At 39.3% G+C, this 16659-nt stretch overlaps 1 protein-coding gene across 8 annotated transcripts in view; it reads right to left on the bottom strand.

The window, feature by feature from the left end:
- The window catches only part of herc2 (HECT and RLD domain containing E3 ubiquitin protein ligase 2), a 255191-nt gene that overhangs the window by 134397 nt on the left and 104135 nt on the right, over window positions 1-16659 (bottom strand). For 7 of the 8 annotated variants that reach the window (XM_041199292.1, XM_041199293.1, XM_041199297.1 and 4 more), the window contains exons 24-32: window positions 13490-13593; window positions 13092-13242; window positions 12224-12432; window positions 8835-8967; window positions 6504-6631; window positions 6177-6372; window positions 5009-5142; window positions 4305-4478; window positions 4046-4182 (exon numbers count right to left, since the gene is read on the bottom strand). In XM_041199292.1, the coding sequence (XP_041055226.1) occupies window positions 4046-4182; window positions 4305-4478; window positions 5009-5142; window positions 6177-6372; window positions 6504-6631; window positions 8835-8967; window positions 12224-12432; window positions 13092-13242; window positions 13490-13593 (1366 nt within the window). The remainder of the gene's footprint in view (window positions 1-4045; window positions 4183-4304; window positions 4479-5008; window positions 5143-6176; window positions 6373-6503; window positions 6632-8834; window positions 8968-12223; window positions 12433-13091; window positions 13243-13489; window positions 13594-16659) is intronic. The other variant, XM_041199295.1, reaches the window with a different exon arrangement.

Below are 16659 nucleotides of genomic sequence, written 5' to 3'. Positions count from 1 at the left end.
ATTAAGATTTGTACCATGAAATAGTGTACAAACCAGCCATGCCTACAAATTACCTTATGTACTCAAGTAAAAGTCGAGTTTCTAAGACTAAATTTTTAGCCAAAATGTAGGGAGGCGACTTTCACATGAGTAAACTTTGAAAGGTTGAAATCCACCCTCTCCCATCATCCCAGGTCAGAGACTGCTCCTGCCAACTCTGCCCTCAAAAGTGGTGCGAAGGAGCCAAAAAGTATTATTGAATATTTACTTTTGAAATAAATAAATGACGATCTCCATAGAGACAGACATTAATTTGTACACCTTAAATTCATCAAATTTATCCAAAAAAAAGCCATTTTTACAAATTTATACACTATCATTGCTTTTTTCCATGGCCAGTTGTCTTCTCTAACACTGTTTTCTCTCCAACTTCGCTCACAGTTTGACTAGCTGGCATGTCAAAATTCATTGGTCTCTCATCAATGTTTGCCAAAAAGGCCAATCCATTCTTTTGTTGATGTTTGATTATAAACCGCTGAAATGCAATAAATTTGTCAAGTTCTGCTGGAAGACTCTGTGAAATCTTGGTCTTCTGTCACAGTACAAACTTGCTTCTCTTCATAAACCTGGTACACCATTCAGGGCTGGCTTTGAAATCTGCAATGCCAACATTTGTTGCTTGCCTCAGGGAAAGATTCAAATAGATCCGTGAGAAACAGAGCCCATTCTGGCAATTTTCATTGACATATTTTGCAACTTCATTCTCCAACTGCAGCCACATGCTAGGCTTTCCTCAGTTTGCAGATTTATTCTAAGGTATCTGCCTAAACTGTGTAGACAGCTTCTTCCAATATCTAATGTTCTTCTCCTATTGTTTGCATTCTCTAACAGCTGCACAATTATCTGTCTGCTTTGCAATGTCAATGACTAAGTTTGAATTCGGCTATGTGTCTGCCGTTCCTTCTTAATACCATGTTGTCAGATTAGTGGGTGGGATTGGCGGGAATACAGCTCGGAGCAGTGAGGTGGTATCCCTGACATCATGTATTGACGTGCACAGAAACGAGAAGCTGAACAGATGCCTTTCACGATGTGCTATTCTATGATTCTATCAACGAGTAGGTTTGCACCAGGGCGAGTTTGACTTCAGCAGCGAGCAGGTGGTAAGTACAAAGGGTTTGGACCTTTTGGCCAAAAGTCAGAGGTTGACTTTTACACAAAATCAACCATTACTTGAGTATATACGGCATGCCAAATTGAAAATGCAAATTTCAAATATTCACAGGTGAAGACCTACACTAAACTTCAGGCTGGACAACAGGTTTGTGGACACCAAGTAATAAGTTATCATGCTGCAGTATGAGCTTTCAGCCACAGGATGGAACACATTTCTATTGATCAAAGCCTTTAACAGCAGAGATCAATTAATTCAGCATTACAAGCAGAGGTTCCAATTTAAATTCCAAAACCCAAAGGGTATCTGCATCGCATATACTGCTGGGTATGCTGTATATTAGTGTTGGGCAATCTGCAACCCACAGCCGCATGGGGCCCATCAGAGTTGAGTGCAGCCCGCGAGACATTTTGTTGACTGTTGCCTACGTGCAGGGTTGCCAGATTCCGCTGGTTTCCTTCCGCGTTGTTTTTTTCCCCACCAGTGTTACTGAAGTGATATGCATGCACAGCAAAGGCACATGAGGTGAGGTGCATGCTGACTGCACACAACATTGACTGTGAGAGCCATGTGCTCCCTCTGCATCCAAAGCGCTGCTACAGTTCAATTGGCACACCCTGCAAATTCTTATTCATGGGGTCATGGCTGGTGCACATGCGTGATTTCAATCTTGCGGCCCATTGAGATGAAGGAGGGCCACTCATGTGGCCCATTCACTAGCCTAGGTTGTCCATCGCTGCTGTATATCATTAACATAACAATGTAATGTGGAACTCACTACCACAGGGAGCAGTTGAGGCTAACTGTATAGATACACAAGAGGAAGCTAGATAAGCATATGGGGGCGAAGGAGTTAGCAGGTTATACTGAAAGAATTGGATGAGAAAAGCTAGGAGGAGACTTCAGTGGAGTACAAACAATGGCATGGACTCAATGAGCTAAATGGCCTGTTTCTGTATTCCTCTTCACAGATGCTGTCAGACCTGCTGAGTTTTTCCAGGTATTTTTGTTTTTGGCCTGTTTGTGTTGTACATTTTATGTAATTTTATACAGATATCATTTGTTCTACACTCCTACTGTGCTCCTAAAAAAGTTCCGCTAAACGAAAACATGCTAAACAAAAATAATTTTCTCATATGAAACCATGTAATAAGGGGGGGGGCTTATGTTCCTAACCTGTAATACTTACATTAAAAACCTACTGCTGTCTTGAAACTTAGTGGCCCAAAAATCCCCTTTTAACTAACTACTCCTATGAACGTATGACTCTTACTAACTTACTTCCCACCACCGCTTGTCTTTCCCTCTTGCCACTTCTCTGGACCCCCTCATTCTCTCCCACTTGCCACTTCTTTCTACCTTCCACTCTTTCCATCTCGTCACCCACTCACTCCCTCCTGCTTGTTGCTCATCTTCCAAGCCATTCTTGGCAAGAGGGAAGCAGCAAGGGGGTCAGAGAGAGGGGCAGCGAGCAGGAAGGAGCAAAGCAGTCAGGAGAGGTGGCAGTGTGTTTAAAAAACAAAAACAGGCAGACAATGCACAGTTACAATGCAGTCCTTGATACATGTGCAGTAAACTAGCTAAAACAAAAATGGAGGCAGTACTATGTGAGTAAGATCCGTCATTAAAAAACCCCACTAAAACAAAAAAGTGCTATGAGAATGCACTCTAAATGGGGGATAACTGTATATAATAATCCAAATGAAATATTTTTTTAATCAGACACTCACAAAATACATTTGCATTTACACACATACAATGTAAATGCATATATAACTTTTTCTTCACTACGAACATTAAACCATGTTTACAAGCTTCTTCCACCTTCGCCTCCAAAAACAAGTCCAAGGAGTTGATGGGACTTCTTCATCACTAAGGTTAAAACAGCAGCCTGTGCCAAATCCCTCCCTTCACCTTACCCTCCAAACCAAGCTACTGCTTAGATCCCCCCCATTATCCAACCCTGCAATATGTTTCAAGGCATTTAACACATGTTGGACTCAAGGTCATGTTAAATCATGGCCTTATTACACATGGCAGGAAATTCTTTATGGATTATACAATTACAGAATAGGAGCAATTCAACCCATCACAGCAGTGTCTATAAGAAAATAAGGACATAATAGGAGCAGAAACATGCCATTCATCCCCTTGAGCCTACACCTCCAATTAACAAGATTATGGCTTATCTTCTACCTCAACTCCACTTTCCTGCCCTAAACCCACACCTCAGTTCCCTTGGTGTCCAAAAACCTATTGATTGCAGTCTTGAATATAGTCAACAACTGAGCTCCCACTGTCCTCTTAGTACAGAATTCCAATAGTACACAGCCGTGAGACAATAAATCTTTTCTAATTTCAGTCCAAAATGGCCGAACCCTTATTTTGAAATTATAACTTTAGGTTTCTGGACTCTCCAGCCAAGAGAAACAGCCTCACAGAATTTACCCTGTCAAACTCTCCCAGAAACTGATACATTTCAAAGAGATCACCTCTCATTCTTCTGGAAAAAAAATGCTGCAATTATACAGGACTTTGGTGAGACCATACCCGAGACCACTAACTGAACTCTATTACTTGTGTGGTAAATGGAATATGTGTATCTGCTGCAGTCAAACTGATTAATAATAATTTGTCTGACTAGTTTGTTCACAACTTTCTCATGTTCAATGAATATTGAAATTTCTTTCCTGTGCGAAAAAAGAATCACAAAATGGCTAAGTACCAAGAATATTATTTCTACAGTAGGTGGCATGAAGTAGGATTACAATATACTGCCATTTCTACCATAAACTGTGCTAAGATGGTCTTCAGTTTCTACCCACTTTTAAATATATTAGTGTAGACATATGAGTGACGCCTTAAAAGAAAATTAAAAATAAGCACTTTTACCCTATATTTATCCCCTCAGGGATGAGTCTTTGCCAACCACATAACATGCCATATTGCACTGACGGAAGCAAAAAACTTTTTGATACCAGTTTAAGCATTGTGTCTATTCCCTCCAGCCGAACTTCAGCTCTCTCCAGCTGCAAAAGCAAACAATAAATCAGTAAGTATTTGGACTTTGTCACCAAGTTGAGGATTAGTAATAGTAAGTTAAGTCTTCCCAATGTTGCAATCTTACATTCAGTGGGAAACTCTGCCTTACCTGTTTTAAGAGACATTTTCTCATTTTCTCCACATCTATTGGCTCTTCTTTCAATGCAAAGTCAAGTATATTTGCCATCAATGCAGATTGTGGAAAAGAACTCTGAACATTCTGTTTTAGCCATTTGTATCTGTGAACACTTGTTACAGAAGAAAGAAGGGGTGGCCACTTATCCTAGATCACAACACAGAACAAATCATACATTAGAATGGCATGTTATTTACAGAATTAAGGTGCAAAATTTCAAAAGCACAGACGTTTGTTTGCAGTCAAACATATTTGCCGTTGTAGTGTCTCAAGTCTCCAAAAACACCTGAACCAGTATTTCTAAATAGGACTGAGTGAAAAAAAAAGAGACAGAATGCACAGAACACAAAGAAAGAGGTATACGATGAAGAGATGTGCAAGAAAAGTGAGAGAGAGTATGTAAAGAAGGGGAGAGAGATCAGGAAAGATTTACCCAGTTTGAATCTTAAACACGAAAGAATTAAAACATTTAAAGAATACAAATTAAACCTAATTTAATTGACAGCAAGGTATGAAAAGTATTTTTTTCCAGAACAATATATACCGATACACTGTGTTCCATTTGTTTCCATTGATTCCAAACTCAAGATTTTTCAAAATTCCACAAACAATGGCAACCCCCGAGGTTTATAAACTACACGGTACACATGAAGCAGGAATCTTTATCACTATCTTACCTTTGATTTCACAGGCATGGCTTTTTTATCCACACCTCCAGGGCTAAGTGGTACAACACAGGAATCTTCTATATCACTCTCACTGTTTTCAATCTTGGATTCTTCCACATCAGCAGATTCAGACTTCTTTGGAACTGTAAAGAGTCACAGCACAGTCAGCACTATGAACAGGTTTAGAGGTGATTTTCCATAAAGAGACCAAAGTTTCTTTTAAAACACTAAAAACAAAAAGCCAAGAGCAACACAACAAAGAAACTAAGGCACATTAGAAATCATCATCATAAACATTCAATGTGGACTATAGTTGTGCAATTTTATTTTTAAATTGCAAGTCGGATATAACAAGATTCAGGAATGCAGCACTGGTGCTTAAAAAATAATTAAAACATCAGCCAAAATCAATCCAGATGTGCAAGTCACCAAAAGTCTTGAGCCAGGTTTTCAATGGCAGAATCGCAGGAAAGTGATCTTGATTACCTGAACCTTAGTCTCAACTGATGTTTCTGTGGAGGATTAATATTTAGGAAACTTTTGCTAGTTTAGTCTGAATTGATGAGTCCAGTTTACTTGTGCATCTTAGCCAGTTAACTAACTTACTAAGCTTGTGTCACTAAAAAAAATCCACAGGGTCAATATGCCTACTGAATGCACTTATTCGCCCTCACACCATGAAAGTTAAGGTGGAGTTGAAAGACAAAATATAATTATTATTTTACCAAACCAAATGATTTCAGTAATGATTTCACAGTATTCTGTCCACTTTTAGACAAATGAATGGAATTTCAAATCTAATTATCAGCATCTTTCTTTGCCCACATAAGCTATTAAGAGATTAAATGTTTGATTCTCAAAGAAGAACATGAGGCTATGCAAAAATATTTTTTAAAAAGTAAGGTTTAAAGTTAACATAAACAAAGATATTGCCACAAAGTTAAATGCATTCCCTTTCTGGAAAATTTTGTTCCTAAAACTTACTTCAATACAGTTTATTTTTTATCATATTTTGATTAAATCTTTTCCCTTATTTTTCAAATATTACATATATTTATATAATATTTTAAAAATGAAACAAACACACACACACACATCCACACACACGATATACAAGTGCAAATACGCAGGCTGCATGCAAGCCTCTTGTTTGGGTACATGTGTTTTATTTTCATACCTCTCATTCTCCTCCTTTCGCGGATGATTTTCTGGGTAATTTTCCGCCACCGAGGCAATGAACTTAGTAGTTTCAGCTTAGACATTATAGAAAGGTCATTACTGACAGCAGGACGCAGCTCATTGAACAAAAATCTCAGACGTTCAATTACTGGTGCACACACCTCTTTGTACGAGCGTCCTTGCTCTTGGTGGGTCTAAGATTTAAATGTGCGATAAATTAATCAAGTTGCAACAAATAACATGGCCAACAGGATGGCGTCTTAAAAGTAACATCTAAAGTAGAAAAGGAAGTTGCTTATAAACGTATATAAAATTTACTCTTCACCTTTATTAAAGAGCACTTGGCCTGATACACCACTCGACAAACATCACCCACTGATTTAGGTAAAACTCTGAGTTTTCCTTGATCCACTCCAAGGGCACTTTGATTGATAACAGACAAAGCTGCATGGCCTGCATCAAGTTTACATAGGGGAAAAAAAACACATTAGATTTAAGCCAGCAAGTGAACTGATTTTGTAACAGGAGATTTCATTCAGTGCCTCTGACAGCAAAATAATTGACATCAGTAACTTGAAGGTCACAGGGGAGCATATCAAACCAGCATCCAGAATTCAAATGACCACTATTCTCTTCTTTAAAAAAGAAAAAAAAATCTTTTTTCATTGACCACCTGGTCTTTTAGAAAGTAGAGTCAGATTCACTGTGCAATAATCGTCAACTATTTCAAATTCAGCAGGCGTCATACAGTAATTTAATTTACACTTCGCAATTTCTGCATTTGCATTTATTTTATTTTCTTTCCCACCCGACCCCCAAACTGACATTTCTAGAGCATTCAGCAAGTGAAATACCATGCTCGCAGGGCTCTGTCCATGCTGCTTCTTAAACTGGCCAGGACTACCCCCACCCCTGCCAACTACTTCTCCTACCTTCCTTCGTACCCAACGCTTGGTCATCAGCCACTTAGCAATTCTGTGTCCACTCATCTCCCAAAGTCAGTACTCGACTACAAGGCACCCCTCATCAGGTACTGATATAGTAATTTGTTTGAGGAATTTTGTTGTTGAGGCACAGTGGATTCCAATGTTTTTATAAAGCACTCCACTTTATTTTTGCAACGTATCAAGTGCAGCCTGATGTTAGCAGTTTGTTTTCAGGACGGCTGTAGCAGGCAAGTGTAGAAGTGTAGCACTTTTAAGAGTTCCATAATTTAAATAAACTGTCCAAAATCAATTGGGTGGGGAAAAGGGGGCAGATAAAGAAAAGAGAGCGTTTAAAAAATAAGAATGTGGAAGTGCGGAATTTCCTTCCAAATTGGATGCATCTTGCTCAGCATTTCAATTTTCCTATCAAAGCAAGTGCACTAATAATTCAATGACATAACGTTTTCCTATCAGCATTCAGTAGTATAGTGGTAATGTTGTTAAGACTGGTAATCCAGAGACTCAGGCTAATGCTCTAGGGACATGGGTTCAAATCCCACCTTGGCAGCTGGTGGAATTTAAATTCAGTTAATAAGTCTGCAAAATAAAGCTAATCTCAGCAATGGTGACCAAGAAACTATCAGTTATTGCAAAAACTCATCTGATTCATTACTGCCCTTTAGGGAAAGAAATCTGCTACATGTGACTCCAGATCCACAGCAATGAGGTTGACTCTTAACTGCCCTCTAAAATGACTTAGCAAGGTCAGTTCAAGGGCAATTATGGGTGGGCAACAAATGCTGGTTTTGCCAGTAATCCCCACATTCCATGAAGGAAAAAAGAAAAAAAACATAATCAATCAGCCTAATGTAAACAAATCAAAGACAGAAACAAAACAATGCTAATATGAAAAAAAATGAACTAATACTAGAAATAATTGAAGTCATATCTACCAATTCATGCAAAATTAGAGTTCATTTCAGCACTGCATTGAGGGACTAGAAACTGCTTCTGCTTTGGTTGTGTCAGCATCACAGACTAACATCTGTATTCCACCAACATTTTTATGAACGTGGTTAACAATGTGATAATGACCAGGTTTTTGTGATGTTGATTGAGGGACAGATATTGACCAGGGCACCGGGGATAACTCCCCTGGTCTTCTTCAGAATAGTGGCATACGATCTTTTACATCTGCCTGAACAGGTGGATAAGATCTTGGATTAGTGTGTCATCTGAAAGAACGTGCCTCCAACAGTGCAGTGCTCCCTCAGTACTGCACTAGAGTGTCAGCCTTGATTTTGTGCACTCAAGCCCGGGAGTGGGACTTGAACCTGGAACCTTGCGGTTAGATGCAAGTGTTACCAACTGAGCCACAGCTGACACATGCTTGCCAATGATATCGACAAAAGAACAACAGGGCACAATACACATGAGAAAGGAGAAATGGCCAGAGTACAAATCAGTGAGAACATTTGGCTGTAATCTCAAATAGCAGGAGAATAAGAAGTGGAAATTACTTTGATAGCTCTATGTATCTAACAAGGAAGTGATATGGGAAGAAAATTAGAACATTAGCCCTGCTTGGCCTTAAAAAAAAAATTCCTGCCGCCTGCAAAAAAATATTCTGGCATTGGCTTTTGAGGGTCATTAAACATTCAGTATGAGCATGCACATAAACTAATTCTATTGTCAATAACAGGAGTTTCAGATTTAGTGAAGGGTCCAACCTAAATCCTGGTGCTTCAGGAGGCAGCACAACAGCAACCGCCCTACATCTTCCACGGGGTGCTCAGGAGGGAAAGTGATTGGTGTCGTCAGGTGACACTGCTTGCAATAGCGTTCTATTTGGCACAAGAAATCCTGCCAATGGAACATAAGCAAGTCAATATAAATAAAATAATACAGGAATAGGAGTATTAAACAAAAGCAAGGTTTGGGTAACAATGCAGACAATTCCACTCCAAATCAAATGCTATAAAAATTCAGCATGGCTGTTCATAAAAAGAAAAATCTACTCAGTTTTACTATTCTACATAATTTATTTTAGCAAACCAAGTTAGATCTTAATCATTTTTAAAGGTAAAATTAAAGTTTCAACTTCTATAATGTAAGCCAAGATACTTGGTTTCTGTTGTTAAAAAAACTGGACCAGGTGAACACATTCTCCCCCCTCAACACCATACCCAAGATACCAAATGGGTGCCTTCAGAGCATGATAAGCACCTAGTTCACAGAGATGAGTTAGAAATGAGCAACAGCACAACCACCAGCATGCATTTATACAGCACTTTTGATGTAGAGAAATGCCCCACGAAAAATGGCAGAAAAGGTGAACAACACATGCCAAAGCAGGAAAGACTAGGAGGAAGTGAGAAAAATCTTGAACAAAAAAGTGGGATTTAGTGAAGATCTTTAAGGAGAGGGAGACAGGAGGGTTTGAGAAAGCGGTTACAGAGGCATAGGACTTAGGCACATGTAACATGGCTACCCATGCAGATGGAGGAGTGTGCAAATGCACTAGAAGCCAGACTCAGGAACAGAGGTTGAGGAGAGTGGGGTTGTAGGGATGAAGAAGGTTCGAGTGAACTGAAGTTTATGAAGAGTGAAGGAAGGGAGAGCCGCAGTGAAAGTAAATAAGTCTGGCAGTGCGAAAACCATGAAATGAGCATTTCAGCAGCTGATCAACAGAGACATGCATGGTCATGCAATTAAAAGTAAGCAGTGTTCGTGATAGAAAAGACCATGAAAAACTCAGCTCAGGGTTGAACAGGAAACCCACCTAACAGTATCTCTTCCTCACGAATTAGTATTTCAAGCTTGCCCAATAGACCAGGGGATAAATGTACAGTATGTCATATTAACCAATACAGATTAGAAGGGCTTATGTACAATGCCGCCCTGTACTGAATTAGCTGATCACAGCAAGGCCACCAGTGGTCAAGCCTTTTTTTAAATGAAACAAGAGAGCAGTCAAAGCTGTAAATGCTGTAGGCAGGTTCAGAAAAGGCAGAAGACAGCAAGGAAAGGAGGTTCTGCCATGGGTTGAAGGCCAGAAAAGAGGGGAGTTATTGCCTATGTTAAGTAAATTGACCACTGATGTGGGGGAGTGCAGAATCTTCATAAATGTATGGGTGCTATTATTAATAAGGGGTAGAGTAGCATAGTGGTTATGTTACTGGACTAATAATTCAGAAGTCTGGACTAATGATCTGGAGACAAAGGTTCAAATCCCACCATGGTAGTTGGGCATTTAAATTTAATTAAATTAATCTGGGTGCAAAAAAAAAAATGCCAGTATCAGTAATATAACAGCAAAGTACTTCAGATGCTGGATATCTGAAATAAAAACAGAAATAAACTTGCTGGAAAAACTCAGCAGGTCTGACAGCATCTGCAAAGAGAAACACGCTCTCCTCTGCCTGCTACAATGTTCCAGTGAAGCCCAATGCAAGCTGGAGGAACAGCACTTCATCTTCTGATTAGGCACTTTACAGCCTTCTGGACTCGACATTGAGTTCAACAACTTCAGCCGATGAACTCTCTCCTCCATTTTGAGATTTTTTTTGCCATGTGCCAGTCTGTATCTTGTTTTTGCTTTTAGAATAAGATGACTTTTATTCTGCTATTAATGCCCATTCTGGGCTTATGCTTTGTTTCTTTACTACAACCATTACCACTGCCTTTGCCTTTCGTTCCATGACATCTTTGGTATTTAATCTCCCCCGCCCTCTAGTCCATCCCTGACTTTCTCTTTAGTTCCACCTGACCCTCCCCACTTTTTCAACAACACAAAACCCATTACATTTCTACCTCTCTTCAGTTCCGAAGAAGTCATATTGGACTCAAAATGATAACCAATTTTCTCTCTGCAGATGCTTCAAGACCTGCTGAGCTTTTCCAGCATTTTCTGTTTTATTCCAGTAATGGTGATCACGAAGTTACCAGACTGTCAAAAAAAAAACTGATTTGCTAATGGAGTATAGGGGAGGAAATCTGCCATCCTTACCTGGTCTGGCCCTTAAGACCCCAGACCCACAGCAATGTATTTGACTCTCAACTACCTTCCGAATCGCCTAGCGAGCCACTCAGCTGCATTCAAGGGGGTGGTTTACCAGCGACTTCTCAAGGACAATTAGGGATGGGCAATAGACACAGTTCTTGCCAGCGGCGCTCACACCCCGTTAACAAATAAAACAATTTACACAAATGCTGTACTGACTGAAATCAGTGAAGACACTATTAAATGTTGCACTTCATATTCACCAATGTGAATGTTTTCCACCAAGCCATGCCTGACCAAATATTCACATGGTTCAATTTTGGAGAAAGAGTCTGAACATGCAAAAGATACGAGCACACAGTTCATAAGGAAAGACTTTGGTTACATCTCTGGGTTATGCTATCATATCAGTAATATAGAGCAGTGCAAGTTAATTCCCATCTAAGTAGGGTACTCACGAGCACTTAGAGCAAATTACATCACTGAACATGATGATATTTATAGCAGACTCAAATTCATAACAGTATTCATAAATTTGTAAGTAATCTTTATTTACACAATGGCCTAGGGTTTCCACTTGGTATCCACCAAGATAACAGCATATAACCACCTACAGTCAAATTGCTTGATCGTTTTCTCTGGTTCAAAAGTCAATTTGCCCAAGTACAAATCCAGCCATGCCCCTGGGTCAGCATGGCAGATTTACACTGATTGCACTCATTCATGAGTACTTATCAGGATGTGCCCAGAATTACAGACACACCAACATCTGCCACTACAACTGCAGTGAACAGCAGTAAATTGAGGCCTTAATCAGAGCAATTTCTCATACTGATTCTACAATTACTTTGAATTCAGATTAAATGAATTTGTATTGAATCAACTGGCCTATGGTCAGCAGTCAACTGAAATCATTATTTCTTCTATCCAAATGCAGCTTTGCCATTTGCACTCCAGGTCTCCTTTCATCCACATAAGAATTTTTGTGCAAATTTGTACAAACACTGTATTGTATAAAGCACAGGTTAACTATTTTAAATCTCAGATAAAAGCAGCACCAGATACAGTGAAGCACTTTACATTACTTTTCAGAAGTTGATTGTTTGAAACATGCACCTTTACATTGTGGTCTTGAATGTTGTTGTCTGCAATCGCCTGCAGGAATGGCTGAGTGTGATCACCGAGTGTTAAATTTCGTACGTAAAGTTTGGTCTTGTCTGGAGTGGTGGTGGAGCTGCAATGGTCCTCATCTTTCTCCTCGTTGTAACTGTAATGAATCTGGCTTGTCTGCAAGCCACCAGAGAAAAGGGAAGATTGCAGCCATTCTGTTAAATATAGAAATTGTGTTAATTCTACAAACTGTAGAATTTTTACATTACCAAACCAGCTCGCTAAAATCAAGCACTCTTTTCAAGCAGTAATGCAAGCTTAACCTGACAAATGTTATATCGCTCTCAACTTTCAAAAATAAGAACTGAAAACAGTCCGTAGATTCTATTTGCAAGCCTCAATTTCACATATTATGCCCTTTGATCAGCGCATTGGCAATCATAGATGCTGTAAGACCATCTGGTCAACCCAGTTCCACACTCAACAGGAGACTCCATTTAAGCAGGGCAAACTAAGACAGCCTTTCTGAACTCCACACTTCAACTGATCATCATAGGCTCTCCAAACACCTCTTTTTGTATTTAAGCATAAAGGTATCCACCTGACATTCACAAAACAAAAATCATTGTAGAAAGTACACAGCAAAGTCCTAACTGCTAAAAAGCCCAACTTCAAAACTATAGAAGCAAAGTTGTAAAACTCAGACAGAATCTTTTAAGCCAACTGATATGGGCAGATGTTCCACCAGAGAAGGAGACGTTCCCAATAACTGAGTTAAATCCTTTTTATACTTTTGATGCAAAAAAGTCAGCAACCCTCAAAGTGTTAGGAAAATTAAGGGTTTTAATGTATTATGTATTGTCAGCATACTAACTGCCACATTCGACCTCCAGAGATGACAAAGGAGTACTCATTCCCAAATATGATGCATGCAATCCTAGCAGTAGACCAAGATTCCTTTCTGTGTCTATCAGAGGTGAAGACAAACTGCCAAGATCCGGTGTGGTGACTACTTCTTGATCCGGCTATATTGGAAAGACAAAGAGGGAGAGATTAAAAAGTTATTAACTAGATCAAAAAAATTACTCAAGTCTGAAGTATGATGAAATATTATGCTTGTTTTGCTTACATTACAAACAGTGGTATATGATGTAGTATTAACTTCTTAAAAAATATACTTAAAAATGGAAGTCAACAACAATTAATAAATTCATTAAAACACAGATGACAATGGAGCAGATCATGGCACAGCTTTACTCAATGCTTCTGTACCTCCACATACTGGCCAACACAAAATGCTTGCATTGATTCACGCGTATCTTCGAATTGGAGGGCAGCTTCCAATGCAACCACTGGGTCTTCTCCTGCAAATTGAGCTGAAAGAAAAAATATCTTGTCATCATCATCATTTAAAGCAAAGAAACATTCTAACAGTAACAAATACACTTGTGAAATACCAACTCTGTTGGCTTTGTCTGGATTAACAAAACATGCTCATTTTTCTGGGATGGGTCCTTTCCAGTGAGTGAACGAATACTCTATTTATCCTGTCAGCTTCTTCACCATTGGGATCATATGTGCTATTTGTGTCTCAACTAATACAAAACTGAGACGCAAATTTTGAGCACTTCTTCCAATTCTCAAGGGTTACAGTTTCAAAACAACCTCCTTTAATCACAAGATCCCTGGACACCTACTTCCCCATAATTGCGATCAAACATACTCTTTTCAGCAAAGATGAGGCAAATATGGAGTGGTGCAAGACACTTAGCATTTATATCTGCACACCTAAAATGTGGAATCCTCCACGATTCAGCAATACAAACAAGGAACAGTGGCAGGCAGATCTCATTACATGGGTTCAAAATTCCTATACTTACATGCCCAAAAGCAGGCAAGTAATCTGGTCGACATGTAAATTAAACTGTACCTGTCCCAGGTAAAAAACGAAAAGAAAAAAAATGTCAATAGTGGTACATTAGTAAAAGTGGCCATCATTATTAGTGAAGTCGAAATTATGAGTCGTAAGAAATTAAAGATATCTACAGGAATTTTAAGGAAATAGGACATGGGTGACTACAAAAACTGTAAAACACAACTACACAAGCAGAGTGAGCTAGAACACTCTGTCACAACATGGACTGTCTAATGGGAGAACTGTTCCTTTTCTTTCCTGACCATAATGACCTAAATGCCAGAATTTTAATGCACTTTTGGGATCCTACTGCACATAGCTGGGAAAAGAGCAGTGTGGCCACTGTCAACATTGGGTCAGCCATCGCTCTCCCAAACTTAGCAAAATCATCTTAATGAATCAGTCCTGCATCAGGTTTTAGTGTCCAACACCTCCCTCGTCTTAAAAAAAATCTGAGGCAATCTGTTGCGCAGTAAATCAATATTCCAGTCAGTAATAATAGCCAAGCTAATTTCCCATTTGCCCTTTGTCAATCATTGGACACTTAGCAGCAAAGAAGACACTCCATGAGACTGTTTGGAGTTTTTTTTATTAACTGTCAACAGCATTGTGAACAGGCACTGTAATTGGACATTACGTTTGCACACCATTAGACAAATAACATCAACAGATACCCAAAGACAGAATAATGGTCTTACAAATGAAGGCGAGTTTGATCGTCTCCACCAATTCCTGATGAATATGGGTCTAAGGCAAAAGAGTCATAATTCTATGCTAGCTGGCAGTCGTATGCACAAGGTATAAAGGATGGTTAGTGTGGGAAATGGATAAATTACACTGGTGCACAGGTGCTTTCTTTGCAGTTGGGATGAAGAAATATTCTTAGGATAGAGCAGGAATTGCTTAATCTGTTACCTGATGTCAGTATGTAGTTGCTTTAGGATGTGCACTAGTGGAATGCTTATCCCATTACACAATGGCTACATGCTCCCTAGGCTACTACACCTTCCAAGGATGCCACCATCATTAGGGTTCAAGGTGATTTATGATTCCTCCGTTATCATTTTCAGATTGATGACCTTTCGTGAGATGTTGAGGATGACAATGAAGTCTTATTGACTACCCCACAAAGCATGAGGAGAACTGCACTTGTATCAACTTGTTTTCACTTTATTCCTCCTGTAGCTATGAGATTGCCATGAGTATGTCTTCCAAGTTATTCACGTGTAATGGCATCCTCATGTGGCTCATCCAAATCCTTGTCCTCTGCAAACTCATCACCTTCAACGTCGTCTTCATCCAAGGAGACATGTAGTTCCTCCATGTCTCCCTTTGGCAACACGTTCCTCACACCACCACCCCCCCCGCCCCCTTTGCAAGGCTAGGATGTGCAGGGCACAGCAAGCAACGATGATGCAGAACACCCTCTGTGGTAAGTATTGAAGAGCCCTGTCTGATTAGTCCAACCATTTGAAATGCATCATTAATGAGCTAATAGTCTACTCTATTAAAGACCTTGTGGCTGAATGTGGACCATTGCATCTCTCCTCAGATGCACTATGTGGATGACAAACAGGCATCATTAGCCACATCTTTAGGAGGGTACCCCTTGTCATGAAAGTATAATAATTCTCATAATATTATTGTGATTTATTGTAGAAGTAGGTTAATAGTGGGGTGCATGTGTGTGAGAGAGAGAGATTTAACTGAATTGGAAACAGCTGGTCTGCAGGCTTTGATTCATAAAAAGAAGCTAGGTTTGAAATGCTAAATAGGTAAAAATGGCTGAAGTTTTAGAATGTGAGACAAGAAGAATTTGCATTTTTAGATAAATCAGGGTAGTTTGAATTTCAAAGAGATGGTAGTATGTTACACCTAGCCAGAGAAGCTAGGCCAAACAGTTGTTTATTTTTCCTCAAAGATTACTGATAATATTAGCACCATGCAATGATTTATGTTAAGAGAAAAGTAAAGTTCCAAACACATATGGGAACAATGGAATTTGCATTAAAAGGGAGAAAAATGTATAAAAGGAGAAGGGGCTTTGTGTTGGAAGGCGTTGAGAGATCTACCGGAAGTGTGAAAAGCCTCCAGTAGTTGTGCATTAAGCTGCTGTCTACAGAAACCGAAGCTGGGAAAAGCCACTTTGAATTCTACTGTCCAGAGTATTGTGTTAACTGGCTGGAATCTCTTTAAATTTTTTTTTTTACTGTTGCCTTAACAGGGGTGCAAAACGAAGATTAATTAGGGGTTTTAGGAATTATTACAGTAGTAATTTGTAAAACCTATGGATGTGCTTGAAATCTTTTCTTTTGTTAGTAAATGTTTAATTTAGTTTTCTATAAAATCTCTGAAGTCTTGGTGGACTTGTTACTACTGAATTCAGGGCACACATCTCAAAATAACTACAATTTGCAAAATCGTTGTAACCGCATGATCAATCGCAAATTGTAACAGCAAATCCCTCAGGATTTGATCTGCCTGGCACACATCATCTGCCACGTTATAACACACCTTAGCAACGAGG

This window comes from Carcharodon carcharias, chromosome 11 (genome assembly GCF_017639515.1).
Source record: "Carcharodon carcharias isolate sCarCar2 chromosome 11, sCarCar2.pri, whole genome shotgun sequence".
Taxonomy (NCBI): Eukaryota; Metazoa; Chordata; class Chondrichthyes; order Lamniformes; family Lamnidae; genus Carcharodon; species Carcharodon carcharias.
Note: the sequence above shows the minus strand (reverse complement) of the source record. Positions and strands in the feature narration are given on the sequence as shown.